Below are 23,835 nucleotides of genomic sequence, written 5' to 3' on the forward strand. Positions count from 1 at the left end.
AACTAATAGACTCTATTTCTGCCCTGCAAAGAGTAGGAGTCCATTATGGCATGGAGGCAGATCGTTTATTAAATAATTGCTGTTTTGAGGTACCTACAGCTAAATATAAACATTTATATCATTTTTATACGACGAACTTAATTTCGTATCGATGCGTAAATTCCCTTCTCATTCATTTCGTTTTTAGTGCATATTTTTGAAAATAGAACTGAGCAAAGCACATTAATAAAATAAAATAATTTAATTATTATTCCCCCACTTGCTCGGAATCCCACTTCTATCTTGATTCAAATTATATAGATGCTCGGCAGTTCAAGTTTTGCGCGTACAAAGCTCATATCCAAACTCTGACAGTTCACCTGTGCGATTTCTCCGGTGAGTACAAACAAATCATGACTAAAACGGTTATTTTTTCTTTGCTTGTTCGACTCGGACTTTGCCAAAAAAATCATACCAGCGGCGCTAATTAAATTTGCGTCAGCGTCGGCACTTGGAGAATTCGATGAATTAGAACAGACCCATAAACTAATTAGTACATAATTACATTCTTAAGTTACTCAATTACGATTAGGTATGAAGAACCTGACTCGAACTCGTTTTGCCATAAAAACTCCGTTTCTGCGTAAGATTGTGATCTAACAACAAATGGTTTCTTTTTATTCTTACAGAACGAAGTAATTACTTCAGAAAAAAATTTATCTACCCGAGCATGAACCGTGAAATGTTGTTCTGTGACTATCACAGCTTTTATTGATCGATGATGTGACAATTTATCGAACAAATATTTCAGAGTGCAACGAATTTGAGAGAAAGCGGAAAATTGGGTCGGATCAAAATTATTTCATATCAAAATGATGCACGTGGTAATTGTTGGTTTGAACCTTTCAGTGCGTAACACTTTTTATTCTTTGTATTCAAATCATGTTCAACACGAAGAGGGCAAAAAAAAGAGTTTGGGTAAAAATATCACATTATCGTTGCGGTTGGAAACGTGCAGGTGTGTCGGAGATAGTAGCGTTTTGTTATGTTTGCACTTTCAGTGATCAAATCGTATTGAACTGTGATGCACTTATCCTTCGTTTTATTACATAAATGTTTTATTGACACTTTGATTTATCGGTTTGACAAATTATGTGCGTGTTTAAAGAGCTGCGACATGATTTCATGTTTTTACTGAAGAAATTTAGAATTAAAATTATTGGAATAATGAAAAAAAAATCCAATTTTGACACTGTCATTTGGTAACTAAGAATAGATATTTATATAACGAGTGCTATGAAGAAAGTTTTCGATAACTTATGTACACTATTTTTCCTACGTCCCTAAATCTAAAACAAAAAATAATCCATTTTGATTCCTCATAAAAATGAAAAATTCTAAAATTTGTCTCGTTAACGCCATAATTTTGTAATTTAGCACAGTTAATACTCAAACTTGGAGAAGTGTTCTCCCCAAATTTCATTGCTGTAGCACTAAAACTACTCGAACTACAAGCTTCAAATTGAACTACTAAAAAATTTCGATTGATCCTAAAAATTGAAAATTCTAAAATTGGTCCCGTCGACGCGATAATTTTGTAATTTAGCACCGTTAATAGTCAAGCTTATAATAGTGTCACTAAAACTACTCGAACTACAAGCTTCAAATTGAACTACTAAAAAATTTCGATTCATCCAAAAAATGAAAAATTCTAAAATTTGACTCGTTGGCACGAATATTTTATAATTTAGCACAATGAATAATCAAGCTTGTAAGAGTGACCTTCCCAAATTTCATTGCTGTAGAACTAAAACTACTCGAACTACAAGCTTCAAATTGAACTATTAAAAAATTTCGATTGGTTCTAAAAATTGAAAATTCTAAAATTGGTCCCGTCGACGCGATAATTCTGAAATTTAGCACAGTTAATAGTCAAGCTTGGAAAAGTGTCCTTCCCAGATTTCATTGATGTAGCACTAAAACTACTAGAACTACAAGCTTCAAATTGAACTACTAAAAAATTTCGATTCGTCCCAAAAATGGAATTCTAAAATTGGTCCCGTTAGCTCGATAATTTTGCAATTTAGCACAGTCAATAGTCAAGTTTAGAATCGTGTCCTCCCCAAATTTCATTGCTGTGTCACTAAAACTACTCGAACTTCAAGCTTCAAATTGAACTACTGAAAAATTTCAATTTATCCAAAAAATGAAAAATTCTAAAATTTGACTCGTTGGCACGAATATTTTATAATTTAGCACAATGAATAATCAAGCTTGTAATAGTGACCTTCCCAAATTTCATTGCTGTAGAACTAAAACTACTCGAACTACAAGCTTCAAATTGAACTACTAAAAAATTTCGATTGGTTCTAAAAATTGAAAATTCTAAAATTGGTCCCGTCGACGCGATAATTCTGAAATTTAGCACAGTTAATAGTCAAGCTTGGAGAAGTGTCCTTCCCAAATTTCATTGATGTAACACTAAAACTACTACAATTACAAACGTCAAATTTAATTACTGAAAAATTGGAATTCTAAAATTGATCGCGTTAGCTCGATAATTTTGCAATTTAGCATAGTCAATAGTCAAGTTTGGAATAGTGTCTTCCCCAAATTTCATTGATGTAGCACTAAAACTACTAGAACTACAAGCTTCAAATTGAACTACTAAAAAATTTCGATTCGTCCCAAAAATAGAATTCTAAAATTTGACTCGTTGGCACGAATATTTTATAATTTAGCACAATGAATAATCAAGCTTGTAAGAGTGACCTTTCCAAATTTCATTGCTGTAGAACTAAAACTACTGGAACTACAAGCTTCAAATTGAACTACTAAAAAATTTCGATTGGTTCTAAAAATTGAAAATTCTAAAATTGGTCCTGTCGACGCGATAATTCTGAAATTTAGCACAGTTAATAGTCAAGCTTGGAAAAGTGTCCTTCCCAAATTTCATTGATGTAGCACTAAACCTACTAGAACTACAAGCGTCAAATTGAATTACTGAAAAATTTCGCTTCGTCGCAAAAATGGAATTCTAACATTGGTCTCGTTAGCTCGATAATTTTGCAATTTAGCACAGTCAATAGTCAAGTTTAGAATCGTGTCCTCCCCAAATTTCATTGCTGTGTCACTAAAACTAATCGAACTACAAGCTTCAAATTGAACTACTAAAAAATTTCGATTCATCCAAAAAATAAAAAATTCTAAAATTTGACTCGTTGGCACTAATATTTTATAATTTAGCACAATGAATAATCAAGCTTGTAAGAGTGCCCTTCCCAAATTTCATTGCTGTAGCACTAAAACTACTCGAACTACAAGCTTCAAATTGAACTATAAAAAATTTCGATTGGTCCTAAAAATTGAAAATTCTAAAATTGGTCCCGTCGACGCGATAATTCTGAAATTTAGCACAGTTAATAGTCAAGCTTGGAAAAGTGTCCTTCCCAAATTTCATTGATGTAGCACTAAAACTACTACAATTACAAACGTCAAATAAAATTACTGAAAAATTGGAATTCTAAAATTGGTCGCGTTAGCTCGATAATTTTGCAATTTAGCACAGTCAATAGTCAAGTTTGGAATAGTGTCTTCCCCAAATTTCATTGCTGTGGCACTAAAACTACTCGAACTACAAGCTTCAAATTGAACTACTGAAAAATTTCGATTGGTCCTAGAAATGAAAGATTCTAAAATTGATCCCGCCGGCTCGATAATTTTGTAATTTGGTGGAGTGAATACACTACTCAAAACTAGTAACTTCCCCAAGTTTCATAGCTGCAGCACTAAAACACCAGAATTACGAATTTTCCTAGGAAAACTGTTAGTCATGGTCATCGGTCCACTGCCTCATATGAAGACAATTTCCTCCTCGTCGCGGCACCGACCACACATAATGACATCATTATGCAGATATTAATTCAATATGTCTTCTGATCTCATACTTGTAGGTTGCAACTGTGTCAATTTCTAAAGAAAAACATGACAATATCACGCGATTCACTCGGCGCATCCACCATTCCGAATTTGGCTCGAACTCGTTACTTTTGGCTTCTCAAAGCGACCGCGAACTCCCCTAAACCTTTGTTTAAACACTTATAAAAAAACGAATTATTTTAACGAGCAATATCTCTAGAAAAGTAGCTCCGGGACAGAGAGAATTATCTGGTGATGAGATCAGAAAAATATTCGCCCGTCATTATGTCCCATGTAATTATTACTCAATAAAAGAACCGTAGCACTTCTGGCACTGTGCCAAAACGTTTCGGGACTACATTAACCTGTTTAAAAAGCAATAAAAACGTTCGTAAAAACGTATTGTTTGTAGTTTTATAGATTGAAAGCGTGGAGATTTTCAAACAAGACGTTATTTATTGGGATACATGGGAAACGGTTAAAAGATAATGGGGAAATCATCCATAAAGTAAATAAAGGGTGCTTATTCCCTATCTGAAGTGTGTACTTTGCTTTTACATGCACGGAGATTAATTTGTTGTTCCATATGGTGTCAAATTGTTTCATAATTTCATTACAATAGCTGCCACTAAAAATACTCGGAGCAATGAAGTTACTCAGCGTCTATTGATTTTCTATATATTAAGGCACGACCTTGCTCTTTTTACAAGAAAAATACTCATCTGCTGTCACGCTTCAGAACTTTAGTCGATGCAAATGTCAGTAAATTAAATACTAACAGACTAAAATAAGAAGTAAAAATGAGGAAAACACGCAAAAGAAAATTAATTCTGAAATTCTATGTTTTTTTATGTCGTTCTAAAGGCTATTTTTTCTGCAGAGTTTTTTTTTAGAAGCGCCAAATTTAAATGCGGCTCTGTTGGTCGTTCCTGTAGAATGTCAAAGAAGAACTATCGTAATTTTGGTAATTTGCGTGCTACAAACATGAAATTTGGGGAAATTACTAGTTTTTCATCGTTTATTAACTCTGCCAAATTGCAACATTGTACGAGTAGATTGAAAGACACGAATCTTAGAAATTTTTATTTTCAAAGGCGAAGGCGAAATATGAGAAATTTTCCTTAAAATTCGAAACTTTTTTTATTTTACTGTTACAGCTTTTAAATTTTGAGAAATTACTAGTTTTCTATCGTTTATTAACTCTGTCAAATTGCAACCTTGTAGATTAAAAGACACAAATTTTAGAAATTTTTATTTTCAAAGGCGAAGGCGAAATATGAGAAATTTTCCTTAAAATTCGAAACTTTGGTTATTTTACTGTTACAGCTTTTAAATTTTGGGAAATTACTAGTTTTCTATCGTTTATTAACTCTTTCGAATTGCAACCTTGTAGATTAAAAGACACAAATTTTAGAAATTTTTATTTTCAAAGGCGAAGGCGAAATATGAGAAATTTTCCTTAAAATTCGAAACTTTGGTTATTTTACTGTTACAGCTTTTAAATTTTGGGAAATTACTAGTTTTCCATCGTTTATTAACTCTGTCAAATTGCAACCTTGTAGATTAAAAGACACAAATTTTAGAAATTTTTATTTTCAAAGGCGAAGGCGAAATATGAGAAATTTTCCTTAAAATTCGAAACTTTGGTTATTTTACTGTTACAGCTTTTAAATTTTGGGAAATTACTAGTTTTCTATCGTTTATTAACTCTGTCGAATTGCAACCTTGTAGATTAAAAGACACAAATTTTAGAAATTTTTATTTTCAAAGGCGAAGGCGAAATATGAGAAATCTTCCCTTAAAATTCGAAACTTTGGTTATTTTACTGTTACAGCTTTTAAATTTTGGGGAATTACTAGTTTTCTATCGTTTATTAACTCTGTCAAATTGCAACCTTGTAGATTAAAAGACACAAATTTTAGAAATTTTTATTTTCAAGACAAATCCGAAAAATGAGAAATCCTTTCGAAAAAATCGTAATTTTGGTAGTTTTAGTGCTACAGCTATGAAATTTAGGAAAATTACTAGTTTTTCATAGTTTATTAACTCTGTCAAATTGCAACATTGTAGATCGAAAGACACACATTTTAGAAATTTTTATTTTCAAGGCAAAGTCGAAGGATGAGAAATCCTTCCCTCAAAATTCGTAACTTTAGTAATTTTAGTGTTACAGCTTTGAAATTTGGGAAAATTACTAGTTTTTTATCGTTTATTAACTCTGCCAAATTGCAACATTGTAGCTCGAAAGACACAAGTTTTAGAAATTTTTATTTTCAAGGTGAACCCGAAATATGAGAAATCCTCCCTTAAAATTCGCAATTTTGGTAATTTTAGTGCTACAGCTATGAAATTTAGGGAAATTACTAGTTTTTAATCGTTTATTAACTCTACTAAAGTGCAACATTGTAGATCGAAAGACACCAATTTGAATTTTGAAGAAATTTTTATTTCTAAAACGAAGCTGAAATATGAAAAATCCTCCCTTAAAATTCGAAACTTTGGGGACATAACTAATTTTTTATCGTTTATTAACTCCACCAAATTTCAAAATTGTAGAGCCAAAGACACAGATTTTACAAATTTCTATTTTGGAGACAAGGCAAAATTTCCGCACCTCTGCCACTAAAATTCGTAATTCCGGTGATTTTGGTGCTACAGCTATGAAATTTGGAGAAGTTGCTACTTTTAAGTCGTGTATTAACTCCACCAAATTGCAAAATTATAGAGCGAAAAACACAGATTTTAGATTTTTTTTAGAAAACAACCAAAAATTTTGATAACCCACATTTGTAAATAAGCGGCAAATTTCTTTGACATTAGCCACCCTTGATACTAGAAGACTTATAGGTAAACACCCCGTAAATTGATCGCTCTGCTTTTTTCCGTTCTATTTCTTAGGATTCTTAGATAAGATTAGACAAAAAGTCTTTCCTTGTAAACTCTTTATTACAAAACAGTTAAACATAATTGATACAATAGTGATTACAAAACCTATTAATACCAACATCAAATAATAATTGTGTAACACCTTTATTAGCTACTTGAGTTTTCAATCGTTTTTTATCAGTGTTTATCAAAGCCGCTCGTAAATCAGCACCAATAAGAAAACCACGTAAAACCCGTTAATTTCTGTTCTCAAAGAAATAAAAAAAACAATCTCAGTTTATTGATCTAAATGGAGTCTGTTGATTGAAGAAATTAACCGAACCGTTCATACGTGTTTGCTAGAAAAAAGAAATTCAAATTTTTAAATAATAACACTGATTGGTTGTCCAAACAAAAGTGTTTATTTTTCGAATTACGAAAACGCTTTGAAGGTTAGTGATTCCAGCATTTAAGCAACTTTTTATTTGAAATACTCATCAAGAAATTAAATTAATTTAAAGAATTAGTCTAGACGTGCTAAAATGTTTACAAATAGCTCGTAACGATCATAATTAATACCGTTTTGGTTTGCTCTTATTGTTTTCGTCTTGTGTTTTTAACTCGCAATAATTGCTTAGGCATAGAGAAATTGCAAGAAATGTGAGAATTTGTCGTCGGTTTGGTAATGTAAGAAAACATAAGGGAAAGTCGCACTTTCTGCTTTTGCAATTAAAACGACAATGTCTTGCGAATGTCAAGATTAATGCGAGACGGAATTAACTATGACGAAATCTCGTTTTTTTGAAACAGATAGCATGACTGGTATTAATTATGGAAACACAAAACACGTTTCCTTCCTGGAAGGTACAAGTGTAACGTTTCTAACACGACTGAAAGAATCTCGTTCTACTAAAAAAAAACGGCGCTTACTCATGTCTTTGTCCTGCTAAAGCAACTGGAAACATTTCATTGTTCCGAAGACCTATAATTAAGCAGTCTCAACAGATTCGCAAAACTATGATTAAATCGTATTGAAAATCCCCACATCTGGCGGCGATTCTTTGATTCATCCAAAGAAATTGACTTCGGGGAAATGAGCACCAGGTGCCAGTATAAGATAAAAACTCGATCAATCAAAGATAAAAACTCGTGCAACAATTTTATTATTATTTCGTTCCAGCAACAATGGGTAACTTCCACGAAACCTTGGGTATCAACGACCTGAAGAGCAAAAATACAATCTGGAAGGCCCTCCTGGCCGAATTCATTGCAAACGTTCTGTTAAACTTCTTCGGATGCGCTTCCTGCGTGAGCGCCTCTGGAACACCCGCGAGCTTGGTGCTGATCGCGCTGACTTTCGGCTTGGTCATCTTCATTTTAGTGCAGGTAAGAGGAATCTTAACAAGTCTTTGGTGCTTTGGTGTTAACTGTTTGTTTTAGACTTTGGGGCATGTTAGCGGCGGCCACATTAACCCCGCGGTGACTGCCGGAATGATGGCCACAGGCAACATCAGCATCGTCAAAGGAATTCTCTACGTCATCGTGCAGTGTCTGGGGGCCTTGGCCGGCTCCGCGGTCTTGAAAGTGGGTGCCCAATCCGGTTCTTCCCTCCCAATAAAAGAGTGTTTTAGGCCCTAACCCCGGAGGACCTCCACAAATCCCTCGGGAACACCCAACTCGGCCCTGACTTCTCCCCCGTGCAAGGCTTCGGCGTGGAATTCTTCCTCGGCTTCGTCCTAATCCTCGTCATCTGCGGAGTCTGCGACCCCAACCGCCCGGAGGCCAAACCCGCGGCTGCTCTGGCCATCGGAATGGCCGTCGCCGTTGGCCATCTCGCCACTGTTGACTTTACCGGAAGCAGCATGAATCCCGCGCGAAGCTTCGGATCGGCGCTTATCGTCAACAACTGGAAAGATCACTGGGTAAAAATAAAAGCAAATTCCGAGTATTTCAACAAAAGAGTTATGTCTACGTGCCAACGGCGTTGGCACGAAGTGTTTTCTACGATTTATTTGCTATTATTTAAGGTTTACTGGGTTGGACCTATTCTTGGAGGAGTCGCCGCCGCTTTGATGTACAAACACGCCTTCGCCGCCCCCAGTCTTGGGCCGTTGAAGATCGTGGAGCGGTACACCACCTCCGTGTCCGACGAGAAAGAAGTGAGCGCTAAATCTTCAAAATCTGGTGTTAATATTCTTTTTTTAGCTGAAGCGGCTGGATGTTAACAGAAGAGACGAGAATTTGGCGTAATCAGTCATAAAACTGACCAGGTGTGCCTTTACTGTCAAAATTGACAGTGCTACCAACAGATTTCACATTACAAAGCCTGCCTGATCAAATTGGACATTCGTAGTAATGAAATTTGTTTATAAATGTTTCTAGCATCAAGGGTGGCTCTAGAATTCCTGTCGTGCACCATTTTGCCGCTGTGTTTTTATAGTGAACTTAACTATCTTGAAAATTATTATAATAACATTACTTATGCCAACAACGTTTCAGTTACAGTTTTGTGTCCAAGTTTGTTTTAAACCATAACTAGAACAGTTTATTACTCAAAACTTACTTTACTTCATGCACTGCAAACGTCAGTTGAAAAATCGAAACCCACAATTGTAGTGAGCGGCACATTCCTTTGACGCTTTAAGCCACCCTTGATGCTAGAAACATTTATAAACGCCTTGTAAATTCTCGAATGTGCCGGAAAAAAGCTTTAAAGCATTAGAACTAATCCAATTTCGTATATTTATCATTGAATTGTCTTTATTTATTTCTATCTAGTACGATATTTAGTTTTTTATAATTGTATGTAAAACGTCTGTTTATGGCACTAATTGTAAAAACTGTATGCTAATTAAAGTCAAATAAATAGATCGAACTCCTCAAAAACCTGCGAATTTTGGTGATAAAACTACTTTAAAAATAATTTATTGTTTAGAAAAACCAAAAATGCACAATTTCTGTTAGAAACAATACAATCTACTTGAAGTAGTCAGCCTTCGTGGACGAAAATACTGCAAATTTAACAAAACTGAAACAAAAAAATATTCAAAAGACATTAAAGCCAGCGTCGAATTCGACAAAAACCCCAAAATTAGTCACACAACTTCTTATAATCGACCAGATTATCACAAACATATTGCAAATAAGATGAATGAAACAATTACGTAATTACTGGCATAAAAGGACTAAAAAAATATCACAAAATAATACAATTACGGAATGCATTCCATAATGGCAGTTCTGTCGAATTTAAAATTGAGCCAAGAAGGGGCGCAAAACTCGATCTTGGTGTCATCAATGAACAACTGCCTTTTAGAAGTGTGTTTCTTGTCGAGCTTCTTCCCGTTTTTAAACGTTCTGTTGTCCTCCGTCTCGGGTTTCCCACATTTTAGTTTATTCTTCGTTGAAGCGGTGTACTCGACTTCGCTAACACTCGCCGATTTGTGCCTCAGTTTCTTGGTGCCGTTACAAATCATCTTCAAGCGTTTTACAAACGGAAAGACCATGAAGAACGCGTTGGCGCTCACCCCCATCTTAACCTTGGGAGTGACGTCCTTTTTGCTATTAGGCAAGTCGGAAATGGGGAACCACTCGCATGCTTTTATTTCGTAGCGCGTTTTCGGCTCAAACTTCGTATTCAAAGGGATGTTTTTGATGATGTACAACCGCACGAGTTGGTCGTTTATTGTAGATTCCAACCATTCGTCTGGGGAGATGTAATTGGTGATATCAAAACCAGTTTCTTCCAGTACTTCTCGGATCGCACAATGCGCTGGGTCCTCCTCTTCATTCACCTTGCCTTTAGGGAAGCCCCAGGACGATTTGGCGAAGTAGCTCTGTACCAGCAAAACGTGAGTCATGCCTTCAGAGAGTAAAATGGCACCATAAGTAGGAACAGTCTGTTTGTATTCCTTCCATTCTGCCAAGATCTGGTTCAGTTTGTACCGTTCTTTTTGTAACGACGGGATGTGCTGCAACGACACCTTAAAACAAGATCGAAACTAACCAAAACAAACCTGAAAGACGTGGGCGGCGAATTCGTAAATACTACAAGTCTTCAGTTTGCTCTCGCTCGTAACATAAAAATCTAGATAAAACCAGTGCGCCAACTCAATTTGGAAACAAATACGGATGAGATTTTGTTTGGCAGATTCCGGAACACAGATAATAAATCGCCTGGAGAGGTGTGTTACTTTTAAAAGAACTATTATGAAACTTACGTTAAGAGGTCATCGAGGATATCGGTGGGGATCGAGTGCTCAACCGTTCGCAACTCCAAATCATCCATTTTTCGTGGAAATTAGTGAAATGTGACGATTTTGACCACTTTTTGGCGTTTTAACTACATAAATTGCAAAGGAAACTCCTTTTGCGTCGTATTTACAAACTTCATTTTTTTTCACTGACAAGTGACAAGTGACAGGCGGTGGTGCCAACCTCGCGCACTGTCCCCAAATCGCCAAAATTAATATAAGCGATTTCAGGAGCTCACACGTCGTTGACTTCTGTTGACTTATTTTGGAACGAATATAGCCAACATAATGTATAAAATACAAAAGAAACATTCAAAAGTGCCGATGCGCTATAAACTTATAATTTATTTTACCGGTGGGGATACTTGAAACACATCCGAAAACTTGACAACCTTGACCTTGTTGACATTTCTAACCTAAAATTAAAAAAGTTTTTCAACGTGTTTTGTGTGCGACGCAGACTAAAAACTCCGAAACAAAATGAAGAAATGAACGAGTTGCAGCCCCAGTATCCATCAAGTAAGCTTTGGTACCTGTACGCGTAAAATGCACCTAACGGTATTTTGACCAAATTTGAATTCTAAATTTATTTGACGCTGCCACCAGTGCCAACAAAATGTCGACTGTACGATTATCACGTCTTCTGAGATATTCTCTGATTGGGGGCGCAGCAGTGGGCACATTTGCCAGTCTCCAAGGCAATCAGTACCAACTGAACTCAATTGGTATTGTCAGATTAAGCAGAGCCGCAATTACCGTGTTCCAAATCGGTGTGATTTACAAGAAGGAGTTGTACATGAAGAAACTTGACCACGCTTCTGAAGAGTACCGGAAACTCAAGTCTGAATGCCACACGAAAAGTGCCCAGAAGCTCTTACAACTCTGCTGTACAAACAAGGGGGTTTACATCAAAGTGGGGCAACACATTGCAGCTCTAGACTACTTGTTGCCGTCCGAGTACGTCCAAACCATGAGAGTTTTGCACAGTCACGCCCCAGTGAACCCCATTGAAGACGTGTACAGAGTGATCAAAGAAGATTTGAAAAGAGACCCGTTTGAAATTTTCCAATCCATCGAGCCGGAACCTTTGGGCACCGCGTCGTTGGCACAGGTCCACAAAGCCACACTTTCTGATGGCTCAACTGTAGCAGTCAAAGTCCAACATCCGTACGTGCAAGGCAACGCCAAAGTGGACATGAAGACGATGGAATATCTAGTCAAGCTGATGAGTTGGGTCTTCCCCGAGTTTAAGTTCCAATGGTTGGTCGACGAGACTAAGAAGAACATCCCGCAGGAGCTTGATTTTGAACAGGAAGGACGGAACGCGGAGAAAATCGCGCGGATGTTTGAAGAGGTGAATTGGCTGCAAGTCCCGAAAGTGAGGTGGGATTTGACGACGTCGCGGGTTTTAACAATGGATTTTGTCCATGGTGGGCAAGTCAACGATTTGAGTTATATTCAAGAGCACGGAATTGATCCCTTTGAGGTTTCTGATAAGCTGGGGAAGCTTTATTCGCAGATGATTTTTATTAATGGGTTTGTACACAGCGATCCTCATCCCGGGAATATATTCGTGAGGAAGTCGGAACGCGGAGACTGTGACATCATCCTGTTGGACCACGGACTCTATGCTGTAAGAATTTCGTTCATTTTAAACCCCTCCAAGTCAATTCTTCCAGAACTTGTCCGACGACTTTCGAGTGGAGTACGCCAACCTCTGGATGAGCATCCTCAACAGAGACCGCAAAGCAATGCGCCAACACAGCGCGAATCTCGGGATACAAGGAGACCTCTATGGACTTTTCGCCTGCATGGTAACTGGACGGACCTGGGACACAATCTTAAAAGGAGTAGACAAGTAAACACCACATCTCAAGTATCACATTTATTTTCTATTACTTCCAGACAAAAACCGACGAGTGGCGAAAAAGACTTTCTCAAAAAGGAATTCCCAAACATTTTACCCCAAATTTCCGGGGTTCTGGACAAAGTGAACAGACAGATGTTGCTCATTTTAAAAACGAATGATTTGATGAGAGGAATTGAACACACGCTTAAAACCAGTGCGCGAATGGGGGCCTTTCGAGTCATGTCGCAATGTTGTGTTAAATCGATTTACAACGAAAAAAGGTGTAGAGAGAATTCTAAAGTGCGCAAAGTCAGAATTGTGCTGGCGCAGTATTGGGCTTTGCTCAAAATCAGAGTTTATTACGCTCTATTAAATCTTAAGCAAGTCTGGGGGGCGTGAGGACTAATTAATACGAAATAAATAGTATTTTACGTGAGATTTTCGTGTTGATTACGTACTCATTGTGCTAATTTAAAGAAGTTGTTTTTATAAAACTTCAATTCCTCTATACTTTCCCGTATATCAGCCACGGCTCGGTGCGATAATCCTTTTTTCGGCACCGTTCTGTATAAGTTAACGTTCCATCTTCTACACAACTCTTTGATGGTAGAGACATCTATAATTCGGTAATGCAGGAATTCGTGTATTCTCGACATGTATTTTCGTATAAACAGTCTGTCCATATAAACACTATTTCCAGCCAATGGGCTCACTTTCTCCGTCACGTGTTGCGATAAAAATTCGAGTAACTTGTCTTCAACTTGCGTTATATCGAGTTTTGACTGTAGACACGCATCTGTTAGACCACTCTAGAAATCCGTTTGTTCAAAATTACTCTAAATTGTAACGTTTTCTTACTTTTCCGTGTTGCTTCCTACACCACTCGCTCATATTGTCCAGAGTATTTAAGGAGTGATTAACCACAAGCTCGGGGGCTTCCGCAATGATGTTTAATTCTTGATCTGTTACGATACACGCCACTTCCATTATTGTGTCCTTTTCTACATCCAGTCCAGTCATCTGAAAGTCAATATAAACCTGGGCACTGTAACGGGGGAAGTCTCACCTCCAGATCAACCCAAACAATTCTGTTAGTTTCCACATCAAACTTCGTTGTGCTCATGGGGGAGAATCTGCTCTGCATCTGGCCTAAATCCATTGTTTGCATAAATTTTAAAGTAAAAATACAGACCTATTATATTTTCTTTAATTCCCATTGTCTTAATTAAACTTCTTAACATTGCTAATCGTAAAGTGATGTAAGAATAAAAAACTAAAATTGTGCTCAAATAAACTGTAATCTTATTAAATAAACAAGACTGAGATCCTAACCTTTAAAATGTCGCACGTGTGAAATTGACGTCACGCATAATTGCCAACTGCGGAATTTGACGTTTGTGTCCTTGCCAAATACAAAAATTTCCCAGTAAAAAGGTGGAAGTTCCTTTGAGGGTGAATTTTGAAAATACGGATGAGAATGTTAGAGTGAGGCGCTTCGGGCCCCCGGCCGAATCCAAAAACATCTCTGAAAAAGTGTCTGAAACGGTGAATTTTGAATTGGAACCAACATGAGTTGGTGGTACTGGAAGGAACTGCTCATTTGGTGTTTTTTTTGCGGCCTAGATTGGCAAGTTAAGTAGTGAAAAACGAAAATGACGTTTTTTATGAGAAAAGTTGTGAAACGTTTTCTTTTTTTTCTGTGGCTTGGAGGCGTTTGCTCAAGAAAGAAACATGCAAAGCGACTCCTTAAGAGTCGAGGAATGAGTGTGTGATGTCAAAATGGCTCTACGTGAGAAGGATCTAAAGGTAACATTAGGGTTAGTTATTCATAGAAATCAGCGACTTCTTTAAATTTATTCACTCCTTCGGAAGCGTCACAACTTTGTCCAATCTCCGCTTAAACGCCTCCTGCCGCCTCAGTTTATTAGGTACAAACTTAGATTAGTTAGAGTATAGATAGCCGACTCTATCACTCTCATTTTGATACCGAATCTAGCGCAATCTATAAAAATCTGGCCGTACTATTTTGAAGAGTCTAGACAACAACCACACCAAATGTGGTGTTTGTCTTTGCTAACTAAAACATTGGTTTTTGTCTTTGCTATTTTAAGAATAGGTTTTTATCTTTGCTATTTTTTCTTTTTATGGATTTGATAGAAATTAAAACAAAACAAAATATAAAATAAAAGTGTATATTAAAAAGTAATAAACGCAATAACAAGTAATGGATACAATGAGTTATGATAACTTTGTTAACACATCCCACATTTTCAATACCTAATTCAGGATCATATGGTTCAAACTATACAATGATAAACTCAAAATATGATGATTAATCAATTAATTACTAAACAAACACGTTTTCAACAACTAAGAGAAAATGTTGAATAATAAAATCCACTTCATGTTTTAAAGGAAAAAATTGTATGTTGGAAAAATGTATCAAATTCAATTAAATCTCCCAACGTATACATTTAAAAAGAAAAGCATAAACTAGAATATGTGAAAAATGGAGGTACACGCTGGTACTCCATATAAATTTAACAATAATTACATGTATACAAATACACTATCTGTGTAAGATCATTCGTAAGGATTGACCACAATCAACCCAAGTTAACAATTATTTACCAGGCCAAATTTAAAGCAGACAGTGGAAAAAATTTCAGTGTGCTTCCATAAAACCACTTTCAATCAAAATGTCCCAAGCAAACTTAAAGTTTTTGGTGGAATCGCCGATCCTGGAATTGTTAATCCGCTGAAGCCAAATATTAGTAACATTTCTGTCAGATGGAGTGTGTACTCTGAAAATATTGGTTCATATTAGATCGTAATATATTAAAATGATTTTCAGTCTTACTTTTTGGACATGTTATCACCACACCCAGGAACACAACACCCTGTTCCACCTGTAGTCATATTCACAAACAACATTATAATGTTAACTTGGGTAATTAAACTACTAAATTATTTACGCTACACAACGTTATCACTACATTAGACACTAAACTAAAACGAAATTAAGAAAATACACAAGGAAATTCGGAAAACACTCTTAACGAAAGTGCAAAACAAAATGCAAGTGCAAATTTGCAGACTCTGCACAAATTTGAATTCCAAGAATCTGTCAACGACTGCTGCGCTTGAATTAAAATACCAAGCGCCACCTAGATCAGAAGCCGGAAACAATAATTTATGTTAAGGCCAGATTTTTATAGATGGAGGTAAAGTAGCTGAAAAGTTCATCCTATGGAGTGCCCGTGCCTTGGGTACAAAACACGTGATCACCGTCCCAAGCCCCAGAAGCGCCGCTTGAGTAGCCAAAGACCAAAACGTCCCCAGTAAGGCATTGAGCTTCCCCAGCATAAGAGCGAAGACAACTCCCAAAACCTGCGATGGTGCCATTAAAAGTCCAGTGGTGGTGCTTTCAGAAGAAGGATAAGTTAGTTCCATTGCCATTTCAAAACCCACCGGCATGTACGCGTTGGTGAATAATCTGAAATCTTTATTGGAAGAATCGTGGGGTAATATTTTGTTACTTACCCCACCACAGATATTGTTGAGTATACGAGAGGTTTGGATTTCATTTCAAGAGCGAACATGAAGGCTACAACACTCGCTGCAGACATGAAGTAGGTGAAAATGGTCATTTCTCTGGAAAATTATCGTTAAATTGGAGTGGTCGGATGTTGGACGCTACTTGTATTTGTGAGTTTTGTCCAGAATGATGCCGAAAACGATGGAGCCGATCATTCCTACTAATACCATCACTAAACCAGTTCTTCCAGCGAACTCTTCCGCGTCCTAAAGACAACCAAATTACAAATGTTAAGACTCGGAGATAGTCGTACCGGCAAATCAGCAAAATACTGCAAAATCAACTGATTCAACAGAGTACCAACGGCAGAAAACACTCCTATATTGATCCCATACGCCAGATTGTGTAAAACGAACGGCCCATTTCTCCCCAAATCCACCACAGATTGGAAGAACACCTTCGTCGAAAACTCCTCTCCTCGACTTCTTTCTTCCACTTGGTTCACACTAGGAGGTTGCGGTGGCTGCCGAGGAAAATCTACACAACTACGGAACTACTTCACAGAGGCGTTCTTACAGAAAATCACAGCGAGAGTCGGTAGCACCGCCGCGATAGTCAGCCCCCAGCACAGTATTCGAAGATCGTCCTCAATGTCTTCGACATTGCTTCGATTTTGTACAATGAGGGGCGGGAGGAGAAAACCCAGAGCACATCCCAGTTGTGTCCCGAAGACTCCCAAAGAGCAAGCGGTGGAAACTTCGTTCGGTTTGAACCAAACAGCCGCGAGTCTTGGCGGTAGGCAAAGGATCATGAGTTGGGAGGCCGAACAGAGACCTTGTCCTAGAAGGACAACCCAGAAGGAGTCTCGCTCGGTAGAGAAGATTTTTATTCCCGTTCCGAGAACTGTGCCTATGGCACCAATCAATCCAGCGACTCGTAGTCCCTGGAAATCTTTTACAACACTAGTTAGTTAATAAGTCCGTTACCTTTTTGTCCAGAATGAAGGAAGCGGGGATTACCAGAGGCGCGTACAAAGCCATGTAAATGATCGATGTCCAGTTCACCGCCACGGCATTAACATTGTAATATCTTGTCACTATATTGTTGATGATGGAATATTCGGGCCATTGGAAGGAGTTTATGGTGGCGTATCCGATAAAGATCGTTAAAATAACCCATCGCTTCTTGTACGCTTTGATTTCTAAATCTTTGTTGACGGCGTCGAGTGTGAGGAGATTTAAATTAGTTTCATCCGTTTTTTGTTGATCCATTATTAACTTAAAACACTGGACGAGTCTTTGGGGGCTCACTGCCGTCAATTGTTCGTTTTAAACTTGTTTTTGAGGACATAATCTTGAGACAATAAGAAGTTGCTTATAAGAACGGGACACGTATCATTTACTCTTGTCTTAACTAAATCAAATAGTACTGACTTGTGACATAAATACAATTGTTGTTTCGTCAGATGTCTTATTATTTAATCTAACTAAATAAAAAATCTCTGTAAGAAGCGGTTTTCAATTTTCCTATTCATCCAAGAGTTTTTACAGCCCTCGGGCTACAAAAGGAAAAAAAAAAGAAAAAAAAACGCAGAAATATTGAACCCCAAAGAAAAGTGATGAAAAGTCAGGAAAAGAAGAAAACTCTTTTAGATCCACGATAAATTTTCCAATCTGGCAACCTCGCCCGCCCACAAAAGTACATTTCCTGCGTAGATGGCGTTGGAGCTGGTGAAACGAATATGAAACTGTGTTGCCAAACACGACGAAATCGTGTTTATCACTTCTTATCTCTGTTTCTTCTCCAGTCTTTGTCTCGCGAGCACATCAGCGCCTGCAGACGTAAACAAAGAAGTCTTTCTTCGCCTCGTATTTTAAACAGCGACGATGCAGAGGTTTCAGAACGATGTGAAAGTGAAGTGAGCTCATTTTTATTAGTCGTGTAACAAATTTTTCTCAGTTCAAGTGAGCGAAATTAGCGAGGTATGGACAAAAGAGAAAAAGGTGAGAAATAAAAATAGCTCTTTTATTTTTTTATTATTAGTTTGTTTATCGGAGACTTTTTGTTCCAGCTGTGATTGTTTATCTTTCATTTCGTGTTACATAATTAGTTGATTTCAGATAAGTAATTACAGAGACACCTGTAATTAATTAGTTTCCTGGCAATTTGAATTGTTGCGGAGCACGCAGAATTCAACCAATGGCAGTCGCAAATTTTCGCTCGCTTTGTTTTATTGGTGGCGAGTTCACTTTCGTGGGTCCATCAGAGTGACTCAGTCATCCAACGGCCTTGAACCAATTACGGGGGGTCAAAGGTTTAAATCCAAACTCGCTTAAACTAATAAGGTCGGCAGGTTGGCTCGTTGCGTGTAATTTTTTTGTATTATTATTAAGGAGACGAGACCGGTTTTAGGGACTTAACGCGTTATTTACCAGAGGTCTAAGAATACAATAACCCGAGGAATTATCTGCTTTAGATTAGCGTTTTTTTTTGATGAGCAAAGTTTGTGTTTATAATCGGAGAATTTCACTTCAGCAAGCACTCATTCGGGAGCAAAAAAACTCTTTTCATCCCTTGTTGTTGAATGTACAATTTTTTTTGTAAAATGTAGTTACGAGTCTGATTTAATTGGATTGTGATTTAAAATCGTTGATCTAGAAATTAACTCACTCAATATTAAGTCATTTACATGTAATTTACGCCTGTGGTGTAAGAAATGACAAACAAAAAAATTTCAAGGCCGTCTTGATTAAACATCAATCAATAAATCTGTCAAATGCTTTTGTTTTTGCAGACGAGTCGTCATGTTTTCAGAAAGCCTCCAAACTAATCCGCCAAAAATTCCAAACAACCCCGAAGAACTTCGACGACACTCTAGAAACCAAAGAAGAATACAAAGAACGATGGCGGTCGATCTACATCATCTACTTCACAATGTTTCTAATTTCTCTAGGATTCAGCATCATAGTAACCGGAGTGTGGCCATACTTAGACAAGGTAAAATTTCGGTTGGTGCCCCTGTTCAAACTGACAGACATTTTTCTAGTTGGATCCCACAGCCGGGAAGGAGTTCATGGGCTACATCGTCGCCGCGAACCCTTTCGGCCAAATGCTCTTTTCTCCTCTCGTAGGTTGGTGGAGCAACCGCTTAGGCTCCATTCGCCTGCCTCTCCTCGTTTCTCTCGTGGTTTTCACGGGGGCCAGTGCCATTTACTCCGCGTTGGAACTCTTCGATGATCATCGAAAGTATTGGATGTTGTTGACTCGGTTTTTGGTCGGAGTGAGCTCAGGTAAAACACACGCCAGTGGTACCAACAGTAATTTCAAATTTGCAGCTAATGTCGCCGCGTGTCGGTCGTACCTCTCCGCAGCGACTACTGTGTCCGAACGAACCAAAGCCGTGTCGATGATTTCTTTGGCGCAAGTTCTTGGGTTTATAGTGGGGCCGGCCATACAAGCCGCTGTGGTTCCGCTAGGAGACCAAGGGTACTGGTTGATTCCCCAGAAACTCAGGCTGAACATGTACACAGCGTCTGGATGGATCAACGTGGTATTGTCACTCCTCAACTTGTACCTCTTCTTACCACACGTCTTTAAAGAACGTAAGATTGCCGGGAAAGAAGCAATGAGGAGGCAAGGAAAAGACAACGAAAGAGACACTTGGAAGCGGCACAAACCGGACTATTTCGGTACGTGGACTCTCATCATCGCGTTCTTCGTCATCGTGTTCAACTTTATGCTCTTGGAGACTCTAGGAACGCCACTCACGATGGACCAGTTTGCTTGGTCGAAAGCCGCGTCGCTTAAATACATGGGAATCTTAATGTCCGTGGGGGCCGTTTTGGCCGTGGCCACCTTCGCGGCGATTTCACCTCTTTGCAAGAGATTCTCGGAAGTCAAAGTGATGATCTGGGGAGGCTTCTTCTTCATGGTCCTCGGGCGAGCCATCTACATTCCATTCAACAGCGATCCTCCACTTACGTACGACTCCGAGTTGAAACTAAACTTAACTCTGTCTTGTGACAACGGAACGAACTGCGGTGAAGATCTCCTCGGGTGTCCTTCAAGTCAAGAGTGGTGCTCCTACACCCCTGCGCTGACTCTTACTCAGTTTATCGTGGGGTACTTCTTCACGGCTTTTGGTTATCCGATTGGAGTCACTCTAATTCAGACGATTTTCTCGAAGTTGCTGGGGCCGCGGCCACAGGGTGTCTGGATGGGGTTATTAACGGGCTCCGGCTGCTTGTCGAGAGTCATGGGCCCTGTGTTCGTTACTTACATTTATGAAGAATTCGGGACGATTTGGACCTTCGGGTTGACGACAGTTATGATGGTGGTTTGTTTAGTCTGGTTGTTGTACTTTAACAGACGGCTGATTCCTGACGAAAGCCAAAGTGAGGAGGACGAAGAGATGACTGAGATCAAACTTGTTACTGTGCCACTGGCGGAAAATGAGGAGGACTAAAGGCTATTATCCTGCAGAGAAATGAATAAACTTGACATTTTGTTGTGGCGCCATCTATTAATCAAAATTGACAGGTATCCATTATAGGAATCTTACTTATCGGTTCTCTGCAGGAAACGTAACTTTTCTACGTGTTTTGTACTTACTCGTAGGTGCCGGTTTGGTTGTGGTACAAGAACAACGTTTTCTCTTGAATATTTTAGCAGAACTTAACAGAACTTCAGTAATCTCAAGACTGATTATATGAAATGATATTGTCTTCGGCTGTTTTACAGGGCGGCCAAAACTGTTCAACATATCGGTGATATTTTGAGTAGATATCTAAGAGATACTTTTTATAGTGTTGTCTGTATTTTATCTACGTTTTTACACAGGAAAATATTGTATCTTTACTATTAAATACAAATATCTATGTGATACGACTATTCGTTTCTGTTTTTCTGTGTATTCTAAGACTCGTACACCCGTCGAAGGACAGCAATATAAGAATACGCGGACCGCAGAATCTGCAACAAGACTACGTAAAACTGAACTTAATTATCACACTTCTTAATTACGCGCGTCAATGTCGATAGCGACAGCGTGAAGAATCCTCCAGCTGTCAAACTCACCGGCTTCTTCGTCTTTTCCATGAAAATCATGACGCTTTTCCGGATGCTCCCGTGGGATTCGTACCAATTAGAAGTGTAAAACGCGTCGCCGATGGTGCTGCTCTGTAACTCTTTAGTTTATTTAGTTTAGCTTAGTTAAGTCGCACTTAACTGTTGTCATGATGTCGTGTCCAAACCAACAGTACATCGCTACTTGCCAAATCATACAAAGAAAGTACATTACGATGAACCCAAACTGGGGGCTGTCGGGGGGTACAATCATCAAAAGAAACCCCACGAAGCAAATAATGACCACACTAGCCAAGAATTGGAGGAAGATGCCTTTCGAGAACATGTCTTCGATCTGGGCGACTAATCTAAAACACTTTGAGGGTGAAGAAAACGATTTTTGACTCTCACTTTGTGATTTCTCTGTGGTGCCGAACACAGTTTCGGAATTTCGCTTCGATTCCCCCCAAGTCTGCGCTTCCATAGTCGATTTTCCTCAACTTGGCTTTCAGGAGCTCGAACTGTCCCGATGCCACGGAGATGAGCGTCCAGGTTAAAATATCAATGGTGGAGTTACCATAGGCGGTGCTTGTTCCACCCACCACCTGAAAAGCGTACGTGTGGTACCGATATTTGGTACCATTGTAAGGGAACCAGGCTGGTGATGGTAACGCCTGGTGGCGAGCATCAAAAGCCGGCGCTCCTGCGTAAAACAGAATAGCAAACACGCAGAAAACGCGAAAGATTTTGGCGATGTTCCGACAGGATTTGATTTTCTCCTGGAGGAGAGGAAAGTCGTCCCGAGAAAAGTCGTAGAAAATCGGCGAGGTGAGCGCGTGCTCAATGTCCAGGAGTTTGTTTTTGTAAAAGAGAAAGTTTGTCAGTTTGCAGACGAACGTTATTAAAGTCATGAAGTACTGCAAGGCGTCGGAGAGTTGAGATAAGTCGTTGCGTGCGATTACCATCTGGATCCCCATGGTGATTATTTGGATGAAAGAAATCAAGAGAATGATTGTGGCTGCTAGGAGGAAAACGCAACTTCTTTGGGAAGTTGGGTAGAGGCCGATCAAGCGAAGGAGAGTTTTTTCAGTGCGAAAACTTTCCCGCAGGTTGTATTGCTAAAATTTTCTGTTATTTTATGTTACGCGGAATTTTACTCACTTTATAGCTCATGTTCCTGTCGAGAGCCATCGATGGTCTTTAGTTGATTATTGACAGATATCTCGGTTTTGTGGTCAAATATTAATGCGCGCTTCGGGATAATGAGGGGTTGCTTTGAAAATGATAGGGTTTGTATCGGACGTGATCGTTGTTAAAAATGTGTAAAAAACTCTTTTCGATAATAGCTAGTTCCCAGAGATGATTAACACCCAAAATATAACGATATAATATCCATTATAGATTAGAGCCTAACTGGAAACGCGAGCTCTGTGGAGCGATGGAAATATTTTGACGTCAAAGCTGGCAATTTTTACGTGAAAATCAATTTCCAATACTTTAGAAGAAAAGTAGCAAATCAATTTAATTGGCTAATAAAAAATAGCAATTCGTATCTAGCCAGTTAAAAATTATGCAACAATAAAGTACTGGAATTGAGCGTTTTGTGCGTTTCTTTGTTATGAAAACTACTCTGATAAAGACAAGCAATTAATATTTTTATTAATCGTTTAAATATCTTTGACAAGTTTATCAGAACTTGCTTGTAATTATTATTATTATTAGCAGAGCAGGGGATTTCCAAGCAATAAATTATTCTTGGGAATATCCAAAATCAAATGTAGTGATAGCAATACCAGGGCGCGATCTTGTAGTTTTTATGTAACTATCAAAGCTGTAGGTTATTTTTCCTGCTGAGAGAGCACCGATTTACAAAGGAACAATTTACATAGCACGATTTGAAAGTGATAAGTTAGGTACCTGTAATGGGTACATACCAACTTTGTTTAATAGATGGCGCCACAAACAACAAGTTTTTTAATAACATGAAATATAGTGTACAGTGAGAGTTTGAATGACAGAAAAGTAACTAAATCTACGCAATAAAAAGTGTACCATACGCGCGAAATTTAAAATCACAAAATAACCCTAGTTACTTGACATCCCTGTCAACCCATTTCGCGTAGGAATTTAGTGTTTTTAGTGTATTTTGTAGCATAATTTGCTGCCAACCTATATTTCATCTGTCGAAATCTCCCAATCTCTCACCGGATATACTATACCTGCTAATCTGAACTAAAAACCATAAAATCTGAGCTGATCTTTGTACAATTTGGTAACAATCTGAGAAATGTGACAGTTCTTGTTTGGCATTTGGGAGAAATTGCAGGATTTTTAAAACTCGCCTTGCTGAATGTCCAATCACAGATCTG

General features: G+C 38.2%; 7 protein-coding genes across 8 annotated transcripts; 3 read left to right on the forward strand and 4 right to left on the reverse strand.

Annotated features, from left to right (window-relative positions):
• The first annotated feature begins 304 nt into the window (after nucleotides 1-304).
• Prip (aquaporin prip) lies at nucleotides 305-9,647 on the forward strand. The gene is made up of 6 exons (XM_088039241.1): nucleotides 305-375; nucleotides 7,943-8,148; nucleotides 8,203-8,346; nucleotides 8,394-8,684; nucleotides 8,790-8,921; nucleotides 8,968-9,647. Exons 2-6 carry the CDS (start codon nucleotides 7,948-7,950, stop codon nucleotides 9,010-9,012), a joined length of 813 nt encoding a protein of 270 aa, XP_087895367.1. The 5' UTR covers nucleotides 305-375; nucleotides 7,943-7,947; the 3' UTR covers nucleotides 9,013-9,647.
• A 24-nt stretch (nucleotides 9,648-9,671) lies between these two features.
• Nucleotides 9,672-11,198, reverse strand: DCP2 (decapping mRNA 2). Its single transcript, XM_088039239.1, has 3 exons — nucleotides 10,983-11,198; nucleotides 10,779-10,938; nucleotides 9,672-10,733 (listed from the first exon to the last, which is right to left on the reverse strand). The coding sequence occupies exons 1-3, from the start codon at nucleotides 11,048-11,050 to the stop codon at nucleotides 9,975-9,977; spliced, it is 987 nt and encodes a 328-aa protein (XP_087895365.1). The 5' UTR covers nucleotides 11,051-11,198; the 3' UTR covers nucleotides 9,672-9,974.
• A 90-nt stretch (nucleotides 11,199-11,288) lies between these two features.
• Adck1 (aarF domain containing kinase 1) lies at nucleotides 11,289-13,300 on the forward strand. Of its 2 annotated transcripts, XM_088039238.1 has the most exons (4): nucleotides 11,289-11,534; nucleotides 11,622-12,648; nucleotides 12,695-12,873; nucleotides 12,921-13,300. In XM_088039238.1, the coding sequence occupies exons 2-4, from the start codon at nucleotides 11,632-11,634 to the stop codon at nucleotides 13,261-13,263; spliced, it is 1,539 nt and encodes a 512-aa protein (XP_087895364.1). In that variant the 5' UTR covers nucleotides 11,289-11,534; nucleotides 11,622-11,631; the 3' UTR covers nucleotides 13,264-13,300. The 2 variants fall into 2 exon arrangements, with proteins under 2 accessions (XP_087895364.1, XP_087895363.1); XM_088039237.1 differs by having other exon boundaries at nucleotides 11,289-12,648.
• LOC148173474 (uncharacterized) lies at nucleotides 13,291-14,324 on the reverse strand. Its single transcript, XM_088039242.1, has 5 exons — nucleotides 14,197-14,324; nucleotides 14,057-14,137; nucleotides 13,931-14,013; nucleotides 13,723-13,884; nucleotides 13,291-13,673 (listed from the first exon to the last, which is right to left on the reverse strand). Exons 2-5 carry the CDS (start codon nucleotides 14,103-14,105, stop codon nucleotides 13,323-13,325), a joined length of 645 nt encoding a protein of 214 aa, XP_087895368.1. The 5' UTR covers nucleotides 14,106-14,137; nucleotides 14,197-14,324; the 3' UTR covers nucleotides 13,291-13,322.
• A 1,507-nt stretch (nucleotides 14,325-15,831) lies between these two features.
• On the reverse strand, nucleotides 15,832-17,852 carry LOC148173475 (choline/ethanolamine transporter flvcr2a-like). The gene is made up of 8 exons (XM_088039885.1): nucleotides 17,389-17,852; nucleotides 16,979-17,345; nucleotides 16,716-16,939; nucleotides 16,565-16,668; nucleotides 16,408-16,518; nucleotides 16,129-16,360; nucleotides 15,897-16,031; nucleotides 15,832-15,840 (listed from the first exon to the last, which is right to left on the reverse strand). Exons 1-8 carry the CDS (start codon nucleotides 17,671-17,673, stop codon nucleotides 15,832-15,834), a joined length of 1,467 nt encoding a protein of 488 aa, XP_087896011.1. The 5' UTR covers nucleotides 17,674-17,852.
• Nucleotides 17,853-18,293: 441 nt separating this feature from the next.
• Cln7 (CLN7/MFS domain-containing 8) lies at nucleotides 18,294-21,289 on the forward strand. Its single transcript, XM_088039235.1, has 4 exons — nucleotides 18,294-18,405; nucleotides 19,197-19,399; nucleotides 19,449-19,692; nucleotides 19,738-21,289. The coding sequence occupies exons 1-4, from the start codon at nucleotides 18,387-18,389 to the stop codon at nucleotides 20,865-20,867; spliced, it is 1,596 nt and encodes a 531-aa protein (XP_087895361.1). The 5' UTR covers nucleotides 18,294-18,386; the 3' UTR covers nucleotides 20,868-21,289.
• LOC148173477 (odorant receptor Or1-like) lies at nucleotides 21,256-22,657 on the reverse strand. The gene is made up of 5 exons (XM_088039887.1): nucleotides 22,628-22,657; nucleotides 21,878-22,584; nucleotides 21,630-21,834; nucleotides 21,425-21,580; nucleotides 21,256-21,373 (listed from the first exon to the last, which is right to left on the reverse strand). The coding sequence occupies exons 1-5, from the start codon at nucleotides 22,655-22,657 to the stop codon at nucleotides 21,317-21,319; spliced, it is 1,155 nt and encodes a 384-aa protein (XP_087896013.1). The 3' UTR covers nucleotides 21,256-21,316.
• Between the last annotated feature and the right edge of the window lie 1,178 nt (nucleotides 22,658-23,835).

Source organism: Gnatocerus cornutus, chromosome 6 (genome assembly GCF_029298725.1).
Source record: "Gnatocerus cornutus isolate USDA-ARS CGAHR chromosome 6, icGnaCorn1.1, whole genome shotgun sequence".
In the NCBI taxonomy this organism is placed as follows: domain Eukaryota; kingdom Metazoa; phylum Arthropoda; class Insecta; order Coleoptera; family Tenebrionidae; genus Gnatocerus; species Gnatocerus cornutus.